We start from the raw sequence: 26,411 nt of genomic DNA, 5'->3' as shown, positions 1-26,411 counted from the left end.
ACAAAATTAAAAAGAACTATTATATTTAGTGTTTTGTCCAAAAGAGTACTTAGTTTAAATACTTAGTAATGATTAAGTTTTTAATAGTCTTTGTTTTCGTAAAGTCTTAAAAGTAGAAAAAACAAAAAAACAAGTTAAGCTTTAAAAAAATAAATTGTTTAATATTAAGTGTGAAATAAAAATTATTTAAAATTAGTAATGCTTATTAGTAGCTTAACTCTTTATTTAGATAGGTTCTAAAACAGGGTTTCCCAAACTCATTTACTAAATCGCCCCCTTTTCAGAAGTTTGAAAAAAAATCGCCCCCCATGATTTTATAAAGTTTTTTTTTCTTCTTGAGTACGCACTTTTGAGTCAAAAAAGTTGTATTCGAAATGTCATTTAGTCTTGAATTTATTATTCACGCTCTTTTAGGCAATGTTCAAAGTAATTTAAAGGGCTTGAAAAAATGATTGACCGTTATTTTCTTATAAACCCAGGAAAGTTTATAAAAATAATTAAATATTAAAAAGCCTTTTGTAATCTGTAATCAATTCTGTTTAAATATGAATTGTTTTGAAACTAATGAAACCTTTAGGTTAGTTGTGGACAAATTTTGTAGTCAACAAGTCATTTTTACTAAAAAATCCTTTCTAGTGTCGACTTGTTAAAAAAATGTACTTGCGGGCTACATAATTTAAAAAACTAAGATATAAGAAAATTAAAAATCTCAAGCAAAATTTAAAAAATTGATTTACTATTATTGCGATCTAGGAAGTACTATTGTGAACTGAAAACCAAATTGAAAGTGTATTTCAAAGTAATAAGTATCAAGAAGCTAAAGTTTATTGTTTTGCACACAAGTAGTTTTTAAGTCACTTAGCGGGCTGAAATTTGACTGGATCTGGGCCGTATGTTACCCATCTAAAATCTTAACTGAAACCTAGGCATATTCTAAAACTATTTTACCATAGATTAAAAACTACAAAAGAATGAACAGCTTATTTTACACAGAATGAAATAAATATTAAAACATCATTGTTGATCTAGTTTTAGGAAGTTTGACCGACTGGTTGATTATCTCAAATGAAAATTGGTTTAATCAATAGCTTCTGTTAATGCAGAAAAATTATTAATTTCAATGCTCAAAGGTATTATAAGCAAGTTAGTTGAAAAGATAAAAACTTAACTTTTTAAACTATATGTTTTGTAGTAGAATATTATGATTCAGTATTTGACTTGGAATAACCTTTGAAAAACTAAACCTTAATCCTAACAATTTTGTTTTTAAGTTTAAATAAATAAAAATTAAAGATTTTACAGTTAATTTTGTGAACAGAAAGTAATCTATTAAAAATATTTTTATTGGATTAAAATTTTAGTTTGTAACTGTAGCAGTCTTTTCGATGGCTTATTTAATTCTGTTCAAAAATGAATTTGTTTTCTAGCTATCAACCCATAATCATTTATCAGAGGAAAATAGTGAAAAATTAAAAGCTAGGGTTAAAATATTAAAATTAACAACACATTTTAATTGCCAAAATATTTTGAATTAAGATAAAACAAAAAAAGTTGTACTAATAGTTTAAAATCCTTAATATACAGTTTTTTAACAATTATAAATCAAGTTAGAAAATAAAACTGACTTTAAGAATGTTTTTAGTGAAATAGTTAAAGTCATTTGAAATAGAGACCTCAAATCTATGCTCTTTTAAAGTTCAAAAATCTTTATTGAAATAAAAACTTTATTGGTTAACAAGATTTTTTTACTTATACAGGCTAAACAAGTAATAATAAAAATATGTCAAATAAATATCTTTTAAACAAATATTATATTCACTATGCTATAAAATCTTTTAGTATAATGTAATACAACAAATATAAACTACAAAATTAACCAAGTCAAAACCAAACCACTCAATAAATACAGTAGACTTGAATTTGCACTTTTAACAGAATCAAAAAGTGCTAACTCAAAAATGCATTATCAATTTTTTTACAAAAGGCAAATTTCAACATATTATAATGCAATACTGTTATGAATAAACGTGAAATCCACTGAAACATAAAAAAAATATTTATTAAAAAAGATTGATCAATATAAGCTATAAAGTATAGTAAAGTTTTTGTTTTATTAATACTTAGTTAGTTATATACTTTATTTAAGTTAAGTTAAGACATTTTAAATTTGCACTTTTTTTTGAGTAAAAGTGCGAACTCAAGAGGAAGTCTACCTTAATTAGTATTCATTGGCATTAAGCAAACCTGTTGTAGAATAAATATGTTAATAAAATTGTTATCATAAAAAGACTACTTAAGTACAATACAAACGAGCTCAAGTAAGAAATCTTTTATAAAATCAACAAAAATTGAAGACCTTACAGAAAATAATGTCTGCAACTGAAGTTTAATCTAATGTGAAGGATGAGCTTCATGACTGATTGCAAGTTTTTCTATATCTGGCTATAAATCAGTCAAACAAAGCCTCAAGTCACCTCCTTAACAAATATCTAGATTATATATTTTGCTCAAGATGTTTATAACTGAACTGTAAGCTTTCTCAACAACATAGCTAGAAGGAAAAACTATAAACAACAATCTAACTTCCTTCTAAATGATTGGATACTAATGCCTTAGTTTTTTTTGAGTCCAAAAGCTTTTATATCGTTCTTTGGAAAAATTTACTTTAAGTTCAAGGTCAGTTTGTAAGTCTGAGAAAGTTTCCTGTCAGTCAACGTATACTTCAAAAAGATCTGCTTTGAAGGGATCCATAATCCACTTTGGGACGTTTAATTGACCTCAGGGTTAAATATTTACTGGCAAGCTAAAATTTGTAAAATAAAAAGATAAAAATTTTATGACTGCCCAAAATTATAAAATCGCCCCCCATTCGCCCCCTTAATAGTTATCGTCCCCCTCCCCCCCCCCCCTTCGCCCCTTTACTAAAATTTGCCCCCCGACTTACTAAAATCGCCCCCAGGGGGGCGATATCGCCCACTTTGGGAAACCCTGTTCTAAAATGTGTAAGATATCTATAATTTCTTTAAAAACACTTGTTATCTTCAAAGAAATACATAAGTGCGAAAAAGTATAACAATTCTATTCAAACTTTTTTTTAAGTTTTTGTTTGCTTATTTGTTGTAAAAAAGTAGATTAAATAGATTGACTGTAAACATTTAAAAAGGATACTTTAACGTTATTATTTTAATAACTAAATTATTTATATATATTGTATTACAACAAAAAACGTTTTTTTGAAGTTCTCTAAAAAAGCTGAAAATCAACTTATATAGTTATTCATGAAACATCTAAAAACTATAATGATAAGTAAGGTTTAGAACATACACTTGTATAAAAATAATGAAGTTTGAACTAGAAATTTAAGTAACATCACGCCTTTTAGATTTTTAGACTGTTTTTTTTTTCACTATATTTTAAAAGTATTGATAAATTGTTGTAGTCAAAAAACACATTTTAATACAAAACTTAATTATTAAATTGATGAATATAGTTTTTTTTTTAAACTTCTCCCGCTCTTTGCAATTTTTTGATGAGTATTTAACTTTTGAGTAATCAAATTTTTTTTTCATTATTTTGCGGAAACCGATTAGATATCTAAAGTTAAACATACAGAAACACAAAATATGCTGGTTTGCGATTTAAAACAACATTAGCTCAATTATATTAATTGATATTTGCTCTATCTGCTGATAGTTTTTTTTAAGTAAAAAAAGTTAAAGAATATACGATTCAATGCTTTAATTAAGACATTTACACGTTTTAAAACAATCACGCTTATGTTATTTTACTAAAAATAAGTATGTTGACAAAATATAACATAATTTTTTTTATTTTATTTATATATGTAAGTGTAACGCAATAATTTATTAAAAAAGCTTACTGGTATTCATAACTGATTTTTTTCTATTTTTTTTTGCTATCAGTAGTACTAATGTGTGTTAAAATTGATATTAAAAAAAATCAAATAAAACTAATAAGTTTTTCATTTTTTTGTATTAGTAATTGTTTATTGTAAAGCATAACAGTTAAATTTTTTGTACTCAAAAGACATCCTAAATTTGATAAAAGATCAAATAACGTTATGGAAATCTAAAAAAAAAATTCAAATATTTATTAAACAATACATCATACTTTACATAAAGTATCCAAAAATATCACATAGTTATACATAAAAATTACATCAAGTACAGTAGGAGGAAAAAATAACAAAAAGAAAGTTTTGTCTAGTTTTTTTTATTTCTATTATTTTACTTACATCCTAAAAAATAGTCAGTTTTCAAAAAAAAGGTCTAAAAAAATTACTTATAACCTAGTTTTCATTTTTTTAAATTTATATTAAAAGTTTTAAATTAAATAAATTATCCAAACTGTCAATATTTTATTTCAATATTTATATTTTATGTTCCTAAATATCTTTTAAAACTTAAGCTAACTCAAATATACAATGAAAAACCCTTTTCTAAAGCCTATTTAGCAGTTAATACAGCTTTAGCTTTGATATCAAGCAGCGATTGGTAACAATTCAAAACATAACAATTCGCAATATAGGTTCTTACTAGATAAGCTGGATTTAGATATTCATTTGCTATCTCTGTTGCCTGTTAAAAAGCTCAAGTTCTTTATTTTTTTCACCTTCATTTCATTTATCAAGTACGTAAAATGTCAAGTGACTGGTTTTTTTACATTTCAAGTACTTATTACCAGCAACAGCTTCTTTATTTTTGCCATAAAATTTTCATGTAATAGGAGAAATGCATCATTACACAAGCTACGAAAAAGTTTTTTTTTTAGCATTGTGCTTATAGTCTAACACTTTATGTTTATTGGAATAATTAAGAATGCTATAAACGGACAGTTTAATTTACAAAAACTTATAAAAATAAGAGTTTCTCCAAATAATCAATGTAAAATTCCCATCTATTAACTTAATTGTATTAACTTTAAGGTGAGTTATAATTCACAAGAAAAAGCTCAACTAAAAAAAAAATAAAAGGTTCTAACAACTTTGATTTAAGTATAAACAATACTAGCAAAGTTAAAATTACTAGTTTTAATCCAAAAATATATGGTATAATTTGCATTTATTTAATAATTGTTAACAATTATTTTATAACATTTTGTAAAATACTAAATCTAATGTATGTTCGGTATATACTGTGTTAGTTACTTAACACAAGTTAAATACTATCAGTTTAACTTAGTTTATTATCAACATAGTACAATTTTCTAAACATAACCAACAAATTACAGTATAAACAAAATAAGTTCAACAAAAGAGAAAGATAAATTCATTTAATACAAGAGCTAATCTAGTAATCTCTCCCAGGGTCAACAAACTCCAGCAATTCTCTTAATAAGAATTCTGCGTGGTTTTTCAAACTTCCAATCAAGTTAGGTAGTTCAGGTACACCATCATGAAAAGCTTCATGGGCAATTTCGTAAGCTACGTCATCATCGTTGAGCACGTCAAAGTGAAATCGTGAGAAACTGAGTGCAATTTAGAGTCTTACTGGATGAGCCGGACTCACCCCTTCATTTGCTATCGCCGTTGCCTCTTCATAAAGCTCAAAAGCTTTATTTTCAGCGTCCTCGTTATATTCATTTGGTGTGTAAAGTGCTAGGTCTTGATACTGTACAGCTTTGAAAAGCTTATAATCTGCAACAGCTTCTCTATTGAGGTCTTTTTCGATAGGATTTTCTTCTAAAAAGTAGATTGCATCCATACACAAGCAACAAATGGCTTCTTTAGCATTTTTTTTAATTTACCATTCAGCTTTCCATCTAAGTCTTCGTCTTCTAGTATGTTGCTAATTGGACATTTTAATTCACTAAAACTACTGTATAAGAGATCTCTTTCCGATCGATTGAGAGGACATCCCAATCTAATCACTTCTTTCATGTAAGAAATCACATTGACAAACTGAAAATTTTCAAAACACTTCTTAGCAAGAGACACCAACTTATTTTTGTTAAGTTCAGACATTTTAGAAAAAGCACTGTTTAAAATAATTTGTTTGCAATTTTGTGAGCTAGTAAATTAATTTAAAATAAGAAAAAGCATTCAAAAAAACCTTCTAGATTGCTAAACAAATTAAAACATTTTCCACTTGAATTTTCAATTAAAAAATTTAATAAACTGTAGAAGTTATAAAAACTTAAATAAATAAAATGTTATTATATTAACTGTTTTATTAAAACGACACTAATTACCAAAGGTGTTTAACTTTTATTTAGATTACTGATCATAATTTTAAAATATAATAAAACTATTTATGATTATGGGTTATTAATTAGTAGAAATATGAATTTTTATTTAAAGTTCAAAATATATCTTTTAAAATAAAACTAACAATTTAGTAAAACGTTTTAAATTGAGACATGCAAATTAAATATTTTATTTGCAACCAGGTTTCGGTGACAAAAAAATTGCTAGCTCTTCAAGTAAAATAAAGTAGTAAACTGCACATAACATTGCTGCTTATGTATAATGTTGTCTAAAAGCTTATGCATTCATGAAAATATAAACAAAAAAGTGAATTGTTACATATTTGAAAATTCAAGCTTATCAGTGTATAATTAGGTAAAGTTAATACTAATTTTTAAATATATCATAAGTCAAAAAAAAAATTAACCTAATTGAGAGCTTTAGAAAAAGTTTAAAGATATTTTAAAAGTTATGTATTCCTTCAAATTCATTTAAATTGAATTAAAATTATCTAAAGTTCGAATTTTAAGCCAAGTATTAATAAAACATTAACAAAATTTAAAGTCACTGAAGATTTCAAAATTTAATTTATATTAAGTCAATAAAACAGTCTAGATTTAAACAGATTCAAGAACTAAATTAATTTAAACATAATAAAAAAATCTAAAAATTTATCTTAGTTGAACTAAGAACTATCAAAAATTTTAAATTTATACCAAATATCATCAAAACTCGATTATAAAATTTAAAAAACCTATTTTGTACTAGTATTATAATCTGATTTAAGTTATATCTGCTTTTCAGTTTATTTATAAAATTTGTGTCTGTGTCTGCATTAGTTTATTAATTCCGTTTTTTGTTGATGCAATTTGTACCAGATTTAAGAATTAATAAAGCTTTTTTTAAGCACAACCTGCATGTCATTGTTCCTGATAAAATTTTCCGTTTTTATTGTTTTCAATGCTAACTTATAATTCTTGTATTCACTTTTTAATTTCTGTTAGGTTTCAAAGTTCAGTTGTTTGTTTGTACCGAAAGTAGATAATGTCGTTTGGTTTGCTAATTATTGTGGTATTGTGCGTTGCTATACGTTTTTTAGCTGATTTGTACTTAGTCGATGTAAAACCTTTTATAAACAAAAGTAATTGGATAAATTAATAATGAAGATTGTTTAAAAAAAATTAGTTTGTTTTTAATAAAAAGTATGTTGTAAATACCTTGATGTAAAACAATTAAAAGTAAAAAACTAAATTTGTACTTTGTAAAATAAAAGAGTTATTTTTATTTCTTATTTTTTAAAGAAATTTTTCATTTATACTCATCTATTAAATTCTGCTAACAGAGGATAAAAGAAATAAATATAAGTAAATATAATTTAATTTTAGCTACAGTTAACGTATAATGCATTTTTTGTTAAAGTTTTCCAATAAAAAAAAAGAGAAAAAACTAAAAAGTTAATAAGTATAAACCACTGCAACCAGATTGTAAAACGAATTTCAAGTTGATGTTAAAATGTTTTTACTACAAATTTTTGTAGTTTAACAACATTTAAACGCTGTACACGTATAAAAAAAAATTAATAAAATTAAGTAAAAAAAATCAAACTATCAAGTCATTGATTTCTTTAAAATAACTTTAAAAAAAAGTACAAGAAAATAACCTATTGAAAATGTATTACTGTATTTACATACTCATACTAAATCATAATAACTTATATAAACAATGGTAGAACACAAACAAACATTTAAAGCTTTCCAATCTAAACAAAATAATCATTTGTTTATTGTATATAAAATTTAAACAGCAATTATAGCATCAAACTCATTGTAAATAATGTATTATGCATTTTTTGTTACAATATATCGAATAAAAGTGTTTGAGAAAAATTAAAAAGTAATTAAGTATAAATATCTGCAACCAATATCATTAAAAAAAATTCAAGCTGATTTTCAAAAGTTTATTTTTTAAAGTATTTTCAATGACATATTCTAAACTAATTCAACTACAAATAAACAGTTTCATTTCGGTTTTTAACTATTTAATAGTTTTTAAATAAAGCATAAAAAAATGGATAACTAACAGTACTAATTAAACGTTCAAGGTGATTCGTTTTACCTAATGAAAATATGTATTAAAGTTTGAATTTAATTTTTTAAATTTATGTATTTTGATAGTTTTTCACTTAATCTACTCTGGTAAAAAAAATATGCTTGAAAGTTAAAAAAACGAATTAGAATAAAACTTAATTTTAAGTATCAAAAAAAGGTTTATATATTAATATAATAATATAATCTAAATACTACAAAACTAGTTGTTTTGTGCGTTTTGTTTGTAACTGGTACTATATGTAATGATTGTGATCATATTTTAATACAAGATCAAATATGTCAGATCATTTATATTTTACAAACAGAATAAAGTTAATATATAAAAAAATATAAACTATTCGAATTACTAGCAATTTTAAAAAGTAATTATATAAAATAAATAGTAATACTGCAACTGAAAATACAAATGAAAAGAATAAAATTAATTAGCTGTTTTAAATTTTAAAATTAATTAGTACTCTAAACTAGCATAAATATTTTCTGACTAGTAATAAAATTTAAAATTAAACATTATACCGTCTTTTTTGTTGTTCAATCACAGCTTACAAAATTGTTATCAAATACATTTTGAGTAGGTTAAAAATATCTTTATAATGTCTTTATACTAAACTTTTATTTTAATATTAACTTTAGTTTTGTAAAAAATACTACAAAAACGTGCTTTAAATATTTTAAGAAATTTCTCGGGGAAATAACAGTGGTCATCTTGATTTAGGCTGTTTAAGACTTGTTTAAAAATTTTTAAGAAAATTAAAGCCAGTTTTTGTTTAAACTTAAAATTTATTCGTGTGAGTTACTTTTAAAAAGTTAGACACAAGTATTTTAAATTTTATAAGGTCTTTATATTTTTATTAAAAGTATATTAAACTTAATAATCAGTTTTAAAGTTTCAGCTACTACTAAAAGTATCTTAAGATAGTATTTTTGAAAACTAAAACCAAGCAAAACTTTAAACTTACAAAAACTGCAACCCTTGATATTATTAAACTTAAAAATTGGTCTTCGACGATTAATTGCCTGGGTTAAGCATAAACACTATAAGTAATTTTAACTATAGTCTCAGTTTCTATTTATGAAAAAACTCAAAAGCTTTGCAAAATGTTTTTTGCTATAAAATCAACCTATCAGTCAATTTTGATACGGAGAAAGAAACCTTAATGTGTAGTTTATATAAGATATGAGTTTATATTTATGATAAAATTTTATCGAACATCCTTTTTATAACAGAAAATAAGTAGTACGTTAAATTTTCGGTTGAAATCCATTTTATAATTTTTTATTTTAGGTTAATGAACGTTTAGTTCTAACTAAAATATCAAAAATATGTATAAATTAAAATATTTTTCAGTTTAATCGATTTTTTCACTTTAAATAAATCACTTTTATTATCAATATTTGTAATAATCAACATAAAAATACTATCTTAAACCAAAAGTGTAACAAAATAAGCAACAGTAAAATACTATTAATAAGCAGCTATTAAGTTGATAACATAATTTAAATCATTAAAAAAAGAAACTTTTCGTATTTAGGTCTTGAAAGTTGAAATAAAGCAGAGATTCTTGCAGGCCGCAGAGTTTTGCTTTTAGGCTGCGTATCATGCCTAAAATTAATAGGTTTTGTCACGTTTTAAAGTTTTTTAGTCCTAAACCTCTTTTTACTCTCAACATTTGTTGATATATACTAAAAAATATTGTATTAAGGTATTAGTTTATGCATTAAAAAAAAACGAAAGTTTTGATATTATTTACTAATACAAAAATGGTAAAACGAAATTAGGTCTAATACTAACATGCTTCATTGCTCTAAAACCAACTTAAAAGTTTGCTGGTTCAGTAAATTTCATCGTAAATTACAATACATTAATAGTACACTTAAATTGTTAAAAACTAATATCAGATATCTATTAAAAGTATTAAAAAACAATTTTGAAATAAATAAAACTTTTTTGATTAAAATAGTTTACAAACATTTAAAACTATTTAAAGACCTTTGGAATTAGTTTAAAGTTTTAATAACTCCTACTTGCACTTTTAGTTGTATTTGCTTAAAACATTTTTGTTAATAATTTCAATTTGACTTTTATTAAAAAAAGTATTTAGTCTGTGTTTTGAACGAAATTAATACGTACATTTGAATTTTGTAAACTATTTCCTTAAAATAACATTAAATGTAAAATTAAAAAGTTTAAAACGTCTTTTTTTACTACCGTTTAGTTTTAAAAACTAGTCATAGTTACGAATTTTAGAACTATTTAGGATTTTTAGTTCTCAATGTAAATCAAGAGTTTTATTAATGTTAGGTGTATCTAAAAATACCTTGTTTATGTAAGCTTTGTTGCGGTATCAATGTATATTCAATTGAGTTATTTTATTATAAAAAAATTAATAAAAAATATTTAAGATCTTTTATTCTTATTCAAATAAAAAAATCCTAATTATTAACAGTTGTTTCATTCGCAGTTAACTAGTTTTAAAATTTTATTTTTGTTTTTCTTACTGTAATCGAGTAAGTCTCGGTTCTATTTACATGTAATGATAATCTAAAACATACTCAAAGTTTTTCTTTTATGTACCAATATTTGTAGTTAAAATAATTTTGTAAAACTAGAGTACAGACTTATGTATTTGCATGTGTTTCAATTGTAACTAAATGTTTTTGTTTACTATAAAATTTTATTTAAAATAACTTCATTATTCTAAAAAGATATTTTAGAATTTATTAAGCAAAATTACCAAAAATTAAGAGGTATAATACTGGATACTTAACAAGCGATTCTTTAAAAAATTAAAATGTCATGCTTAAGTAATTTTTGGCAACTATTTTTTGGTTGGAATGGCAACTTTGTATTTACTATAAATTTATACTTAAGTTAAGTTTAAGTAAACAACAAACGTCTTATTACATTAACGGTAAACAAATGTGTTTGACTTATATTTTAATGTTTTTACACATGTTATAATCTTAAGTTTTAAATTACCAAACAAAAAAAAAATTAGTTAATTTTTTTTTTTTTATTCTTCGCTTAAACTAAAAGACAAACTTTTTCTTTTATATATGCAGTAAGCAATACTATTATATTTTAAGTAGATTTCAAACTTTTAAACATTAATATATAGCAAATGTTCAAAATTTATACATAAATACAAAAGTAATCATTTAGTCTTGTTATTCGTACTTATTATCCCGACTATTTGTACAAATACTTTATATACTTTTCAAAAATTAAGATAACTAGTTCTTTTTGATGTTATTTGTCTTAGTATACATGTTTAATACAAATGTTACAAATAATTTCAGTACCATTGTAATAATAATTCTATTAGTTCGATACACTTGATCTTTAAATTAATTTAACTATTTGAAACTAATAATCTTTATCAATAAATTTTTAACAGCACCCATTGATATAAACTTTTTTTTTTTAAGTGTTTTCCAAAATGTTTGAATTAATCAAAAATGAGTTAGTGTCTCTAGCTAAGAAGTTTTATGAAAATGCTTAATTTATCAGTGTGGTTACTCACATGAAAGAAGTTAAAATATTGAAATATCCTCTCAATTATTTTTTAAAGTTTTTCTAAATTAAAACGTCTTTTTTACTATATTCTTAATATTTCAAAAAAAAAAAAAAAGTTACAATGTGATCGAAAAAAACAATGCAAAAGTAAGTTGTGTAATAACTTAATGTGCTACTTTGTAACTTGTGTAAAGATAAAATCTACTTGACAGATGAAAGTCCTGTTGAAGAAGACATAAGTAAAGAAGTTATTGCTGATTGTGAATGCTTTAAAGATATACAATACGGTCACCTAGCATATTACATACTTGAGAGTAGTAGTGTTGAAAAAAACAAAGCTTTTTGAAGAGGCAACGAAAATAACAAATCAATGTCTGAATCCAGCACATCCAGTAAGGCTCAATACTGCGTAAAATCTTACAAAATGTTTTAAATTGCCAACTAATAATAAAACTAAAGCTTTTGAAGTTTTTAAAGAAGCGTAAGAAAAAGGTTTTCTTTGTTTATCTGAGGTAACTGAAAGCTTAAATCGTCCAGCAGAATATAAATTAAAACAGTTAAAGAAGATTATTGACAGTTTTTGAAGATACAATCAATTTTTTTTTTATTATAAGTTGAAGATACGCCTCTACATTAATTATTTTAACTATTAATTACATTTAGAATGACTGCGTTTTTTCGTTTGTAAGATATTAGTTTTGTTTGGAACAATACATTTGACTTCAAAAAAGCTTTTATTTTCATTATCATGCAATTACCTAAGTACAACTTATATAGTTTTAAACACGTTTTGTAAATGGATTATTTAGAAATATCTAACTATATTATTATAATGAGTATGACTTTTTAGTAACTTATTATTTTGTTAAAAGAAAGTTTTTTATTTAACTTTTATAATTTTTTTGTTATATTAAATTCTTAAATACAGTACTTAAAAAGCTATATCAATTGATTGTAATATTTATATATCTTTTTACTTTTATATAAACCTTTAAATTTAAACGGTATGTAATAAACATAACAATATAATTAAAATCAGTTTAATATCTAATTCTAAGAACTCATTTACAATTATTAGATAATCAATGATATTTTAAATGCTAATAAACTTATACTTAAATATTGTAAAATTAATATGATTCAAAAACAATATAATTTTTTTAAATATTTACTGTCTTTACAATAATATCCATTTGTATTTTTTTCTGTTTTAAAACTGTTAAATTTGGTCTATAATTGTTATAAGATACTATGACCAATGATAACAATTTGATAATAAATATAAATTTTAAAGTCAAAATAGATAAAAAACTTTTAAAATGGTAAAATGTTACAACTTCTTAGGAGTAATAACAAATAATAGTTTGATTTGGGCAGAACATATTGAAATGATGAAAAGTAAATTATTAAAGTCAATTGATGTTCTTTAAAAACTAGGTACTTATTAAATGAAAAATTTTATACTTAATTTGATTAAAACAGAATAAATCTTAAAGATAACTTAATTCAAAAAATACTGACCGACGTTAAGGGTTAGGGGTAACAGTGATAGTAAAAATAATAGTAATTAAAAAAAATAAATTAATAATAATAGTAATAAAAACTAACTTATAAAAAAAAAGCTACCAACGGAGGGTAAGGGCTAGAGGTAACAGTGATAGCAAAAATAAAATAAAAAATTTAAATCAAATTTTAAAAAAGAATATATAAATTATAAAATATTTTACCAACCAAGGGTAAGAGTAAGGGGTAACAGTTAAAGTAAAACAAAATAAAAACAAAAAAAAAAAAAGTAATAAAAAATTTAAAATCAATAATAAAGAAAAAAATTCAATTGTGCAGAAATGTCTCCGTGTAATTTTATCTTTGTGCATTTTTATCCTTTTGTGCAAAAGTGTCTTCGTTCAAAAGTATATTCGTGCAATTTTGTCCCCTAGTGCAATTTTGGACGCTTGTGCTTTTTTGAAAGCTTCACAAAACATATAGCCATTCAACAAGGTCCTAAAATACAAAAATTTTGTTACTAAGATTAAAAAACAGTAATGGTCATAATTCATTTTTCATACGTAAATATGTTTATGCTCTACCTAGCTTAAATATATTGTAATAAGATATAATAAAAACAATACGTGACATAAACAGATTAAAACTTAAATTTAAAAACTGATAATTTTTCAAACTGCTCACTGTTTTAAATTAAAAATGTTGATAACTAATCATTACAATAATAATAAACTATTTAATACTAATAATCATCTTAATAAAATTTTAAATTTTTAAAACTTTATTGGCAATGGTTTAAAAGCTTTTGTTTCATTAGCTAAAATAACTTAAGGCTAAAAATGTTTAAAGTTGAAAATTAGTCAGATAATAAAGTTTTACAACTAAAATTTTAACAATAAAAGTTATATACAATGCATTAGTTATTTAAGTTTCAAAAAAAAAAGGTTAACAATTTAATGAGTCCTTTTGTTGATGTTACGGAAATACCCCAATATTTGCTGGGAAAGTAAAAAAGTTATAAAAAGTCTATTTTTTACTACTTACTTTTTAATATGTTTCGGTAAGGTGGGTTAGGATTAACGGTATAAACATTAAAAAAAAAATAATTAATGATTCAGTAAAAATTAGGGGAAACACCTTTGGTTTAAAATCGGACCCCAATTAAATAGTATAAAAAAACTCTTTTTATACATAACTTAATTGTTGTTTAATTTTAGAATTTGTATTTCATGGTTTATACCAGAGGTAAGCAAAGTGCGGTCTTAAACTTAATTTAATCTTTAAAAAAAACATAAATGCAAATAAATAAGTATTTTTATAACGAATATAAAATAAATGTAGTCAAAAACTAATATCTTAATTCATAGTGTTTTTTACTTTAACCTAGTTTGGTTATTGTTGTTTGGCCTGGCCTGCCGAAAAAATGCTGCCTTTGAAAAAGAAGGTTCACTAAAAATCAAACTGAAAAAGATTAAGAACTAAAAAATGACACTCAATGTTCGAAAAATATTTTTTTTTACAGAATTTTAGCTATTTCATCGTTATAACAAATCTTACGCATGGTTTAAAGTAAGGTGACTGTGAAGCAAAACTGTCATACGTTCTTATAAAATAAGTAAATCAACCATAACTTTTATTGTTTCTTTTGTCTTAAATAAATAACAATACCCTTTGTAAATAATGAGAATATAGTGACTGTAAAGCAAAACTGTCATGTATTGTTATAATTAAAACAACTATGACCTTTATTGCATCTCTTATAAAAAGTAATTATGTAATCACAACTTTTGTAAAAAAAAATAAAAAAAAAAGAATATAATAAATTTATGAAGAAAAATTCTCCTTTAAATTTACTGATAGCTCTTTTTAGTTTGTTTTATAATCTACTTTAAAAAAGGTGTTTTCTTATTTAGTTTTATGCTTTCTGCTTATAGATAAAGAAATTTCATTAATTTGTGAACAATGAATCTTGAAAGTTGTTGTTGTTTAAAATCATTTAAAAAAGTTGGTTGTTAAGGATTTCAGGATTTGAGTATGTGGATTACAATCATTCAAAAAAGTTGCAAAAATTTGCATATTTGAGGCTTGATTTTAAAGGCTGAAAAGAATTTAGTCAACAGCAGATTCCTTATGTATGTTTATCAGCAAAAAAAAAAACTTTTTACTAAAATGAATGTGAAGTTTACACTTTACGTTAAATATAATATTCTCAAAAATAAAACTTTTAAAAGGTTTATAAAAAGCATTAATAACTGTTAAAAATTATAAATTTTTATAGGTATGTGAGTGTTTTATTGATAGTTCTTTTAGTAATTATCAATGAAATTTTAAATACATTTTCATTCATATTTTTTTTGTTTCAGAACACCTCAATCAAAGTACTTAGAGAAAATAAGGACTACTTACATTATACAAATATAATAATTGGATTTTTTTAAGATTTTTTTTTTTGATAGTTTTGATAGTTATCAATTGGCAATATAAATCTACAAAGTTGAATTCAAGTTTTAAGTATGTTTGCCTTATTTGGTAATAAAATTTGTATAATTAAAAAAAACATTTCAAAAACTAAACATACTTATTTTCAAAATGATTGGCATTTACTTGGTATTTTTTGTAAAAAATAGATTTAGATCCACCAGCTTTAATTTATTTAAGTCATGAGGGGGTGGTGTATAAAAAAAAATTCAAAAATATTTTATAATTCTTAGCCTACAAATTTATTTTACTAGTTGTAAGATATAAATTAAAGATTTAGAAAAGGACAGTCAAATAAAGAATTAATTATTTGAGGGGGAACCAAAATAATATGTTAAAGATTTACAAAACCTACATGTTTATTTTATTTGAGCAAGTAACCTAAAAAGTTTAGTAAAATTTTCCTAGAATGATTTTCTTGAAAAACTTTTTGTCATAATTTTAAAATATTAATGAAAAAGTATGCTAAAATTATAAAACATTTCAAAATTAAAAAATAACTTACAATTAAAAAAATGTGTTTTCACAAAACTTTATAAGTCTTATATGTTTTGTTGAAAAAGTACTAAACAATTACTAAGAACTCAGAAAAAGTTATGATTTTAGTAAAATAATAATTTTTTCCTGATAAACACCATACATAAGGAACCTGCTCTTGCCTTAATTCAATTATTTTTGTAAACCTAATCAAAAACATATATTTTTAGAAATATATACTGTTGAGGAATAACGCATGGGTTGACTTAAAATTCAAACTGGTGTTAAAGCATTTATATAGATAGCTTTTTTTTATGTTTCATATTATTGTATAGACTTTTAACTAACCTATAAGTTGTTTTAACTGATCTTTGAAATTAAATTTCATTAGAAATTAATGTGAACGCTCTCAACTAAAAGGATCAAAATGATCAAATGGAGAAAGAACTTTTGGTCATCAAGCCTCACATTTTGTAAAATTTTTTGAGCAGTTTTAATTAAAACAATTAAAATGAAGCTTAAGATCATATTTATCATTATTAGGTGCAATTACCTGTAGAAATTTTAAAGTTTTTATATTGAGTAAGTATTTTTTTAATTATATTTTAACAACCTGATTTTTTTAATTACTTGCAAAATTATTTTTTTGTTTTTTGTTACTAATTAGTCGAGTTTTTTTTTTTTTAATTTGTTAAATTCATAGTTGTAGAAATACAGAAACTTACATGTATATAAGTTCAAAAAATTAGCTACAGTACTTAAAAAATGTTTTGTTCATGATATACAACAGTAAGACATATATTTTTTTTTATAAGTACTTACTCTTTTACATTTTAATAAAGATTTTCTTTCTTATTTTTAAAATTAATTTAATTAGATATGTTCAAATATTTTTTTCCTATAGTTTGCCATTTTTTTCAAAATTGTTGTAAAATATTTACTATAAAAAAAAAAAAGTCATACAGTAATGAAACATTTTACTGTTTCGAGTTTTTATTACAATTTTTTGTTTAACACAAAGTTCTCTGTAAAACTTTTAAATTTTTCCAAACTAAAAAAAAAATTAAACTTGACAAAATTACTAAACTTTAGTTGATTTTCAATTTTTTCTTAAGTGTCTATTATAGTCAACTTTATTTATTAATGTTTTTTTTAAATGTTGATATTGTGTTTAAAATAGCTTTAATAAAAGTTCTATTGAGTTTTTTACTTTACAATTGTTTCTCGCTTACGCGATGATCACAAGCAAATAAAATAACAAGTAGCAAAGAACAAAAACTTAATATAGTTTTAGCTGGGTATTTAGGTGATACATAATTAGTTAGTTTTATGAATTTAAGTAGTTTTTAGTAAACACTTTATTTAGTTTCAACTGAGTTTTTAGGTGACTAGGTAATTATTTAATTAATGAATTTAAGTAATTTTCAGTAGTTTAAAGTTTTAGCTGTTTAATAACATGAATGGAAACTTATATTCTCTATATTTTTTAATAACTAAGATAAACTTTTGGTATTGGTATATTTTTAACTTATTTTTGGGCTAATTGATGGTGGGCAGAGATGGCTGGGTTTTTGTTTTTTATATTCGGGATTTAGTGTTACTGTTTTGTCTCCATTGACTATGTGGCTAAAAAAAGGTTTGCTTAGTTTTATTTCATTTACTAAATTATAACATCAATTCATGATAGTTTTTTTTTACAGATATATAGTAATATTATATTTAACTGTCTTTAACAATTTGATGAATTTATTTACTTGTTAGCTTATTATAGTATGATTTAGGAAAAAACAGCTGATAAGTCCAATATACAGGTAATAAAAGTTTTTAAGTATGTACAGTATTATGTGATAGCGTATTTATTATTCTTTTATTGCGATCTTTTTTTTCAACTGTTAAAAAAATCTCTTTATCCATTATCAAGTTTACTATATAAGTTATACTTTACTTTTAAACTTGATTTTACCTATTGTTTAGATTTAAATTTACCTATTAGTTTGATATTTGTTAAATTATTTTTATGTAAAGTTTATTAGATGTTTATTAAATTTTTTTAAATATACTTGTACATTAAAAATTTTGACTTCTTCTTAGGTAGATATTTACATTGCTTTAAGTTTTTACAACAATTACAGTTATGAGAATTAGCAATCATAATTGTGCAATAACATATATTAGACTTTTTTTTTTGTTTTAGTAAATTTAAGCACATACTAAGAAAGCTTACAGATATTTCTAACATATAGTATGATTTACAGTTTTTGTTTTATCCTCGTGTTTATTTATATATATATATATATATTTATTTAAAGATGAGATATATGTTTATTTTTTTACTGCAATTCTACAGCATTTCCCTTTTTATGTTATTATTAAACTTTATATTGCATTTTTCGTAGTAGTTCTTGTAAAAAGAGCAACAACAAATATGTGAACGTACATGATCGCAAAAATTTAAATCTAAAGGGAGAAGACGGTGTTGTGTCCATACTTAATATTGGCAGTAATGGGTATAAAAAAGGGTGCACACCAATTTTTTCTCTTAGAAATAATTTCGTTTTGAGTTAGTTTAAATAATAATACTTTGAAAAAAAAAACAATTAATAAATAAAAGTATTAATTTTCTTTGATTTTAAGTTTCTTTTTTATTGTTTTAATTGAAACTGTTATAAAAGAAATTATAAAATGTTAGCCGTAGGCTTGATGACCGTAAGGTCTTTATCCACACTAATCCATTAACCAGAGTTGTGTGCGTACACAAATTGCTTACCGTATTTTGTTATTTTAAATCAAATTATTGCTTAAATTAAACTATTTTGATATATATTTTTAATTAAATTATATTTTTCACTACCATTCAATATTACATTAAACATAACGACTCTTAAATTATAAGTTTTTACTCATTTTTGTTCCATAACGAACTTAGAAATGGTCATTATATTATTTAGTTGTTAGTTAACAACACTAATTACGAATTTGAAATAAGTGTTTTCTGTGTTTCAACTTATAATAATTTTTTGTTAAAGATTGTAGGAATAAGTTTTAGAGTGTTAAACTAAATTAGTACACATCAAGTACTTATAGATTAGAATTAAATTGTAATAGTTTGTTTAAAGTTAGCTTATTTAGATGAACAGGTCAGCTTATTAGGTTTGGTGAACTGCAGAATTGTCAGGTTTTTTTGCTCACTAAAGTACAACTATATAAAATATAAACAAAGGTTTTTATTTTTTAATCTGAAATTACACGCTTGAGTGATTGTAAGGCATGCTAATTTAAAATTATTAAAAAGCACAGTAAGCAAAATTCCATAAATGAGAGTTTTTAAAACTAGATAAGCGCTTGTTGCTTTTTTGAATCCCGCGCTCGAGTAAGTGTGTTGTTATTTTCTTATAAAAATATGTATGTGTGGCTTTATGGCGAATAGCCTTTCTTCAATATATTTATTCACATTTAAATTCGACGTGACATTAAAATATAAAACAAACAGACTTAAAATTAATACTTGTGCTCTTAGTCTCAATAATCAAAATGTGTTTTTTCCACACTATTCTATTGACCATAATTGTGAGCTTTCACACTTTTCTTTCTTTATTCTTTCATGATTGCTTTATTATGGTATTTACTGTTTCTCTTTATGTATGATGACAGTGTTGTTTGGGTGGATCTTTTAGACTTAATGTTAAATTTTTGTTGGTTGTAAATCAGTGCTATGTATAGCAATATTAGCAACCTAGCGAACCTGGTGAATAGTAATAACACTTTTATTACTTTACTTGTTTTAAACCTATAATTTTTTTTTTGATGTTTTAACAACCTGAATAAAAGGTGAGTGTATATAAATTTAATTTAAGTATTTTATCAGACAATAAAAGCCTCTTAGTGGAGTAAAATATATAGTGCTCAATCACAGACGGTGAGTAATAATCTGAACAGCATATGTCTTCAGTTTATATACAAAGCCACAATCTTACATCAAAACACAACTAAAGTCTTTAATGGTGTATTTTCAAGTAAGGTGTATTGAAAAAACTCAGCTTTAAAATTAATCAATCCATCCAAACAACATTGTGAGCATATATAACGAGAAGCGGTATTGGAATCAGTAATAAAAAAATCATGTACAAATACTTATGCAGCCCTCTTCTAAAAACGCGTGTAATTCGGAAAAACTACCATTGTAGAACCCAATAGACAAAAAGGGTATAATATTATCATTTAATCTAAGATCAGAGATACCTGCCTTATGCCAACATTCTAATTAATACACTTTAACTTAGAATTTTTATTATTTGAACTATATTGGTGTTTTTATGATTATATTGTGCTTTAACTTTTAGATTTTGCTTAATTCTATTAAGTTTCTTATTAATATTTATATACACTTATTAGTCATCATTATAAAAAATTTCTAATTACTACTAATTACAAACCTATAAAAAGTGTATCATATCATTGTTTATTTACTTCTAACTGAAGATCTGCAATCTATACTTAAATGGTGAATCTTAATTTTATTAAATAAATATAACTGAACACATGTTTAATACTAATAAAATGCTTTATTATACCTCTTTTTTACTATTCAAACTTAATATCCTGGTAGTTACAAAAAATGAAAAGTTTAGTTTAAGTTTACTATATAGATTAAAAGTGTGTTTGGTAAATTACTTAGAACTAAATATTAATGTTTATTTTTTAAAAACTTTAAAAAACATTGTAAGTTTTATTGTTGATTTAAAAAATTTAATACCCATACAGATACTGCATTGCATACCACAAGTTCTAAAAATACAGATAGTATAGTAGTTTATTAAAAATATAAATATTGATCATATTCATATTAGTAAATATATCGAGACTAGTTTTTTTAAGTAGGTTAAACTGTAATATTTTCAATGTTTCTACTTTACATTTAATAGTTTTATCAAAGTTATCTTTTATTCTTGATTTAAAATCCTTTTGTAATTATTTTGTTTTTATTTAGTTTTCAAGCATAAAAGAGTGTTTTTTTAGTTTAGGGCGCCACCAAACCTGTATTTTGACAATTTAGCCAAAAATCCTGGAAAAACCTAGAATTTGGGAAATTTTGAAAAAAGTGTGTTTTTTTTTTAGTTTTTTAACAATTTTGTTATACGAAAACTGTAAATTTTATCATATTTAGACTTAAAATAATGTATAGTAAAAGTTTTTAACTAGTAATTAATAAGCTTTTAGTTAAATTACTACTTGAATTAAAAAAATTTCTTTTGTTTCCATTGTTTTGAATATCATTTCAAGTCAATTAACAAGAATATGTTTTGGACTGGTGCAATTCAGTAGAGTTTAGGTTAAGAGAAAACTAACAGCAAGAAAAATATTAGACAATAGCAAAACAAGAGCAAGGTAAAAACGGAATTATGATGCAAAGTTTTATCAACAATAAAAGGTATAAGTAACTATAAGTTATTAGTCACTAGCTGTATCTACTTAATTTAAAAAAGGTATGAATCACTTGGTTAGGTCTAATGTTTTTTTAAATTATTTTAGTAATTAATTTTCGATTAAGTATTTTTTTTACCTTTTTTTGGTTTGGATCTTTTTATTTTTAATTATTTACACTTTAAAATTTTCTTTTAATTTATGTTTTCATTTTTGTTAAACTTTATATTATTTGTTGCAAATTATTAGATATCAATTTTATAATAGGTTAAAAATATTAAAATGAAATATTACATATCAAAACTAAAAGCATATTTTAAATAGATATATCATATATATATATTAACATGCTTATAAACAACCACATGAAAAGAACTTTGAAGCAATTGATTAAAAATAATAGTACAGGTTGCAATAAAACAAAAAAAAAACTTTTTAAATAGCAAAAGTGTATTATTTAAGTAGTTTAGATTTAACAAAAAGTAAATTTTCTATCCTTAGATTAGTTTACTACTTAGTCAAAAAAAAGATGTTCTTTAAAAGTTCTGAAAAACTTAAATAAAAGTTTAAAAATTTGGAAAATTTGCCAAAAACAAGTGACTATCCTGATATTTTGTGGGTTTATTTAAAATTCACACTGACTCAGGCTAGTTTAGTGTTGCTTTATTTCATTTTTGACAATTTTTAATATATCCTTCGGCTGCCCTGAGTATTTTAACAGATTTCTTCACACTGTATTAACTTGTATTAATTTGAATATAGAATAGTACTTTTTTTTTTCTTTCTAATCTTCAGGAATTCAAAACAGTAAATAATTCGAAAATTTATAGACAGAAGATTCCCAAACGTTCATTAACTGTTAACTTTTTTTGACGTTAATGTTTTATCTCTACAACTTAAATTAATACTAATGTTTTATAATGCCATTCGAAGTAACAAAATTAATATATATAAAGTTACAAAGTTTATACATTATAAGTTAATAAACTGAAAAAACAAATCGAAAAATGTATTTATAAAAGTACAATAATGTATCTTTATCTTTACAATATTATATAGGATGTAGAAATGAAAAATTTCAGCAGCATAAAAAAGCTAAATTAAACTTTATTTTTACAACAAACAACGATTCTGGCAGAGTTAGAAATGTTAACAAATTCAGTTTAATTTATTAGGTATTTTCTAGTATTACTTTTAGCGCAGACAAATAAACATTTTATTGTTTTACAAGTTGAATACAAATTTAGTATAGGTAGTAATTGCAACTTGTTTTATATTTGTTCGCGTTTTCAGTAAAAGTAGTTTTCTAAATTATAAAACTTTGATTGTGTCTATTATATCTAGCTATAAAAGTAATATAGTTGAAGTTTACTACTAGTATAAACTAAATTAATATGTTTTTCTAGAGTTTTATAAAAATGTCAGTATCTTGCTTAATTTGCCAAAAAGCTATAATTTTGTGTGCTGAAGAAATTTCAGTGCTAAATTGCGGACACTTATACCACAAACGGTGTCTACAACTACGGATGAAAAACAATTCAACTTGTCCTGAATGTAAATCTGCAGTTAAGGCCAAGAGTTTTGTGCAAAAACTTTACCCTTTTAAGAAAAAGGATGCAAATTTTATTGATAAAGAGTTATCTGATGATACTAAAAAAATTCTGGAAACAAAATCCACAAAAAAATTAGATAAAACGTTATCTGAAAGAAGCATAACGCTAAAAAGTAAAAGTTTAAATTTAGAAATAGATTTAAAAAAGTGCTTAGAGGAAAATAACGCTTTAAAACAGGAAATTTTGCGACTAAAGTTAGAAATTAAACAGCTGGAAAATGATGATAAAGAAGTAAATGTTTTAGAAGCACAAAGCAGAGAAATTAAGATTAATTCAATTAATAAACGGAGTATTCATTCAGAGAAACATAAATTAAATAATAAAGAAATCTGTTCAAGTTTGTTAATTGTGTTTTTAATGAATTAGCTACTATTTATTAATTTACTCACTAGCCGTTTAAGAGGTATAATAAAAATATTTTGAAATGTTTAAAATAATTACAATTTAAAAATAGCTCAACAGTACTGTTCTTAAATGTATTAGAATTTTTTTAATACTTTCTATGAGTACGCAATTTTAAAAACGACTAAAAATGGTACTACAAATGAGATTAATAATTTTATTACTTTAGAAAAAAACAATTGGTGGTAATAATGAAAAATAATCAAAAACTAGTTTGAATTTAGTTTTTTTTTTTGACAAAAAAAAAATACTATTTAAAATTGTACTAATTTCAAAAAACCTCTAATACATATAAAATACTAAATTAGTTTCAATCATAATTCGCATTTTGAACACTAAACTATAGACGTGAAAGTTCAAATTCTTAAAAGGGTATTTACTATACTATGATTAAATAGTTACTTTTTATATTATCAAACTTTATATATTAGATTGTTAAAAAACGTCAATTATGAAATTTTTTAATTCTTTTTCGGGTCAATTAATAAAAAAGTAGTATAGAACTGTTTAAAAGAAATATTGAATAAAATGCTAAAAAAATTAACTGTTACTTAAAATAAATAAATTTTCTGTTTAACTAAAAGCAAAAATCTAATTAACTTTTTAAGATGTACTTTTCAAAGTCTATAAAACTTAAATATACCGTTAAAAGTTATAAAGATTAAAATATATAGTTTTTTTTACGAATTTCATAACTTACATTAGCTTATTTGAATACTTAATACATTATTAGATAACATAAAATATTTTATTTTACACATTTTCATAAACTATATTCGTAAATGTTATAACAATATAATACTTTATTTAAGAAATTTAAGGTTTCAGCTACTCAAACTACGAAGTAGCTTTAGATTTACTAAAGTGCGCTATAAGTTAAATATATTTTATATCTTTATACATTATAAACTTAAATACTCTAATGTTCATTTAAATATATTTAATAACTTGCTTTAAAAATCACAGTTTTAAGCTCAAACTCAAATACTTGGATGTAAAAAGCTAGTTATAAACTTTAATTTGTAAACTAAGTGTTTATATTTAAGAAAAAATAATTATTGACATTTTAAACATTTACATAGGTAAAGAAACCACAGAATGTCATCAAGAAGCAGCAAAAGCAATCGTTGTTGTACGCGATTGTTTTAGATTGCATCGTACCTACCAGTATTCGTTAGATGACGAAAAATGGGTTGAAATAAACAATTTTGCTGATGGTGTAAGAAAAAATCTGAATAGTATTCAAATTAAATACGAAATTGATAATGTTTCATACTTAGTTAGTGCGTATGGAATTTCAACGTTGAACAATGAACTTTACAAGTTTTCTTCCCGTGGGTATTTTAACTATGTTGCATCTTGTCAAGTCGGAAAAAACATACTGGTCATTATTGAAGATACTGATGTTTCAGATTTTTTAGAATACAAGTTACTAGACACAAACAATAGAAAAATAAGTGAGGGTGATATTGAGACGGGTAGAAGATACTTTGCAGTTGCTTATTACCTCGATCAACTGTGGATTATCGGCGGTTGCAATGATAAGTACCCAGAAATCAACGCAATACAAACTTTTGATCTGGTCAGTAAAACTCTGTTTTTTTCACCCATTAAAATGATGCAGGCAAGAATGTATTCAAAAGTCATCGTTTACAAGAACAATTTGTTCGTCTTCGGCGGATCGGACAAAGACTTGAAACCACTCAACTCCGTGGAAATGTATTCCCCAAAATCAAACAAGTTTGTCACGATGACTCCGATGAAAGTTGCTCGCTTCAACTTCGCTTGCTGCAGAGTTTGCAATTTCGTTTACGTCATCGGCGGAGAAACTGTCGACACAAATACGAAGTCAGTAGAAATCTACAACCTGGACACGAACACTTGGACTGATGGAGTTGACTTTCCTGTTAAGGCATCCCATCTGGGTGGTTGCGTTGTCAACAACAAACTTGAATAATTTAGGGACCATAAAGGGGGAGGAGTTTAGCTTTTTGTTTTGTAAACTTTAACGGTTTACTCATTTGATCGGATGGAATTCTGCGGGTGGAACTGAGCAGCTCCTTTTGAAACAATGGTATGGAAAAAAAAATTTTTGATTTTATGTCAACTTTGAAAAAGAATATCAAATATTTCTCCTATCCTTCATTTTTGAGCAACTAATTTTTGAATTTAAGAAAGTATTCCTTCTAAAGTAAAAAACTTATACATTTTAAAAAAGTTAAGTATTTTATGACCAAAACAAAAAGTAGTTATTTCAATTTGTTAAACAAAATATATATTTTGGTTTACATTTTATATTAATAAGATCGGTTGTAACTAATCTGCTCATTTCACTTGCATCTTATTATTTTCAGTATCTAATTTCTAGTTGTTATGAAGCATGGTTTTCTAAACTCCTTTTCACAAGGCCTTTTAGAGTACAAATAAAGCTATGGCCCCTTTAACAAGTTTTTCAAAAACCACAATTAAATAGCCTAAGACCTTTTTTATTTACTTTTCATCATCAACTCTAAAAAATCTAGTGTAATTTCCAAATTATGGTTTGTGGCTCACCCTTATACAACATATGGCTGTAAAAATATCATGAAATTTCCCCATAATACTTAGTATAAATTTAAAAACTATCTTTAATTACCGCCTAAAACGTTTATTTATTGTTCATCACCATAAATCTATTGTAGATTACA

The 26,411-nt window shown here is 23.9% G+C and overlaps 2 protein-coding genes across 2 annotated transcripts; one reads left to right on the top strand and one right to left on the bottom strand.

Annotated features, from left to right (window-relative positions):
* Positions 1–5,498: 5,498 nt before the first annotated feature.
* Positions 5,499–5,983, bottom strand: LOC145844950 (uncharacterized). Its single transcript, XM_082952368.1, has 2 exons — positions 5,767–5,983; positions 5,499–5,701 (listed from the first exon to the last, which is right to left on the bottom strand). The coding sequence occupies exons 1-2, from the start codon at positions 5,981–5,983 to the stop codon at positions 5,499–5,501; spliced, it is 420 nt and encodes a 139-aa protein (XP_082808494.1).
* A 5,789-nt stretch (positions 5,984–11,772) lies between these two features.
* LOC145844949 (kelch-like protein 40) lies at positions 11,773–25,681 on the top strand. Its single transcript, XM_082952367.1, has 3 exons — positions 11,773–11,776; positions 12,043–12,144; positions 24,807–25,681. Exons 1-3 carry the CDS (start codon positions 11,773–11,775, stop codon positions 25,679–25,681), a joined length of 981 nt encoding a protein of 326 aa, XP_082808493.1.
* Positions 25,682–26,411: the final 730 nt, after the last annotated feature.

This window comes from Thalia democratica, chromosome 9 (assembly GCF_965202585.1).
Source record: "Thalia democratica chromosome 9, ktThaDemo2.hap1.1, whole genome shotgun sequence".
In the NCBI taxonomy this organism is placed as follows: Eukaryota; Metazoa; Chordata; class Thaliacea; order Salpida; family Salpidae; genus Thalia; species Thalia democratica.
The sequence above is the reverse complement of the archived record's forward strand: the minus strand, read 5'-3'. Positions and strand labels throughout refer to the sequence as shown.

Coding starts and splice junctions, on each gene's coding strand:
- LOC145844950 (XM_082952368.1), bottom strand. CDS start 5,983: ATGTCTGAACTTAACAAAAATAAGTTGGTGTCTCTTGCTAAGAAGTGT. Junction 5,702..5,766: donor CTTAGATGGAAAGCTGAATG/GTAAATTAAAAA, acceptor TCTACTTTTTAG/AAGAAAATCCTATCGAAAAA.
- LOC145844949 (XM_082952367.1), top strand. Junction 12,145..24,806: donor AGCATATTACATACTTGAGA/GTAGTAGTGTTG, acceptor ACATTTACATAG/GTAAAGAAACCACAGAATGT.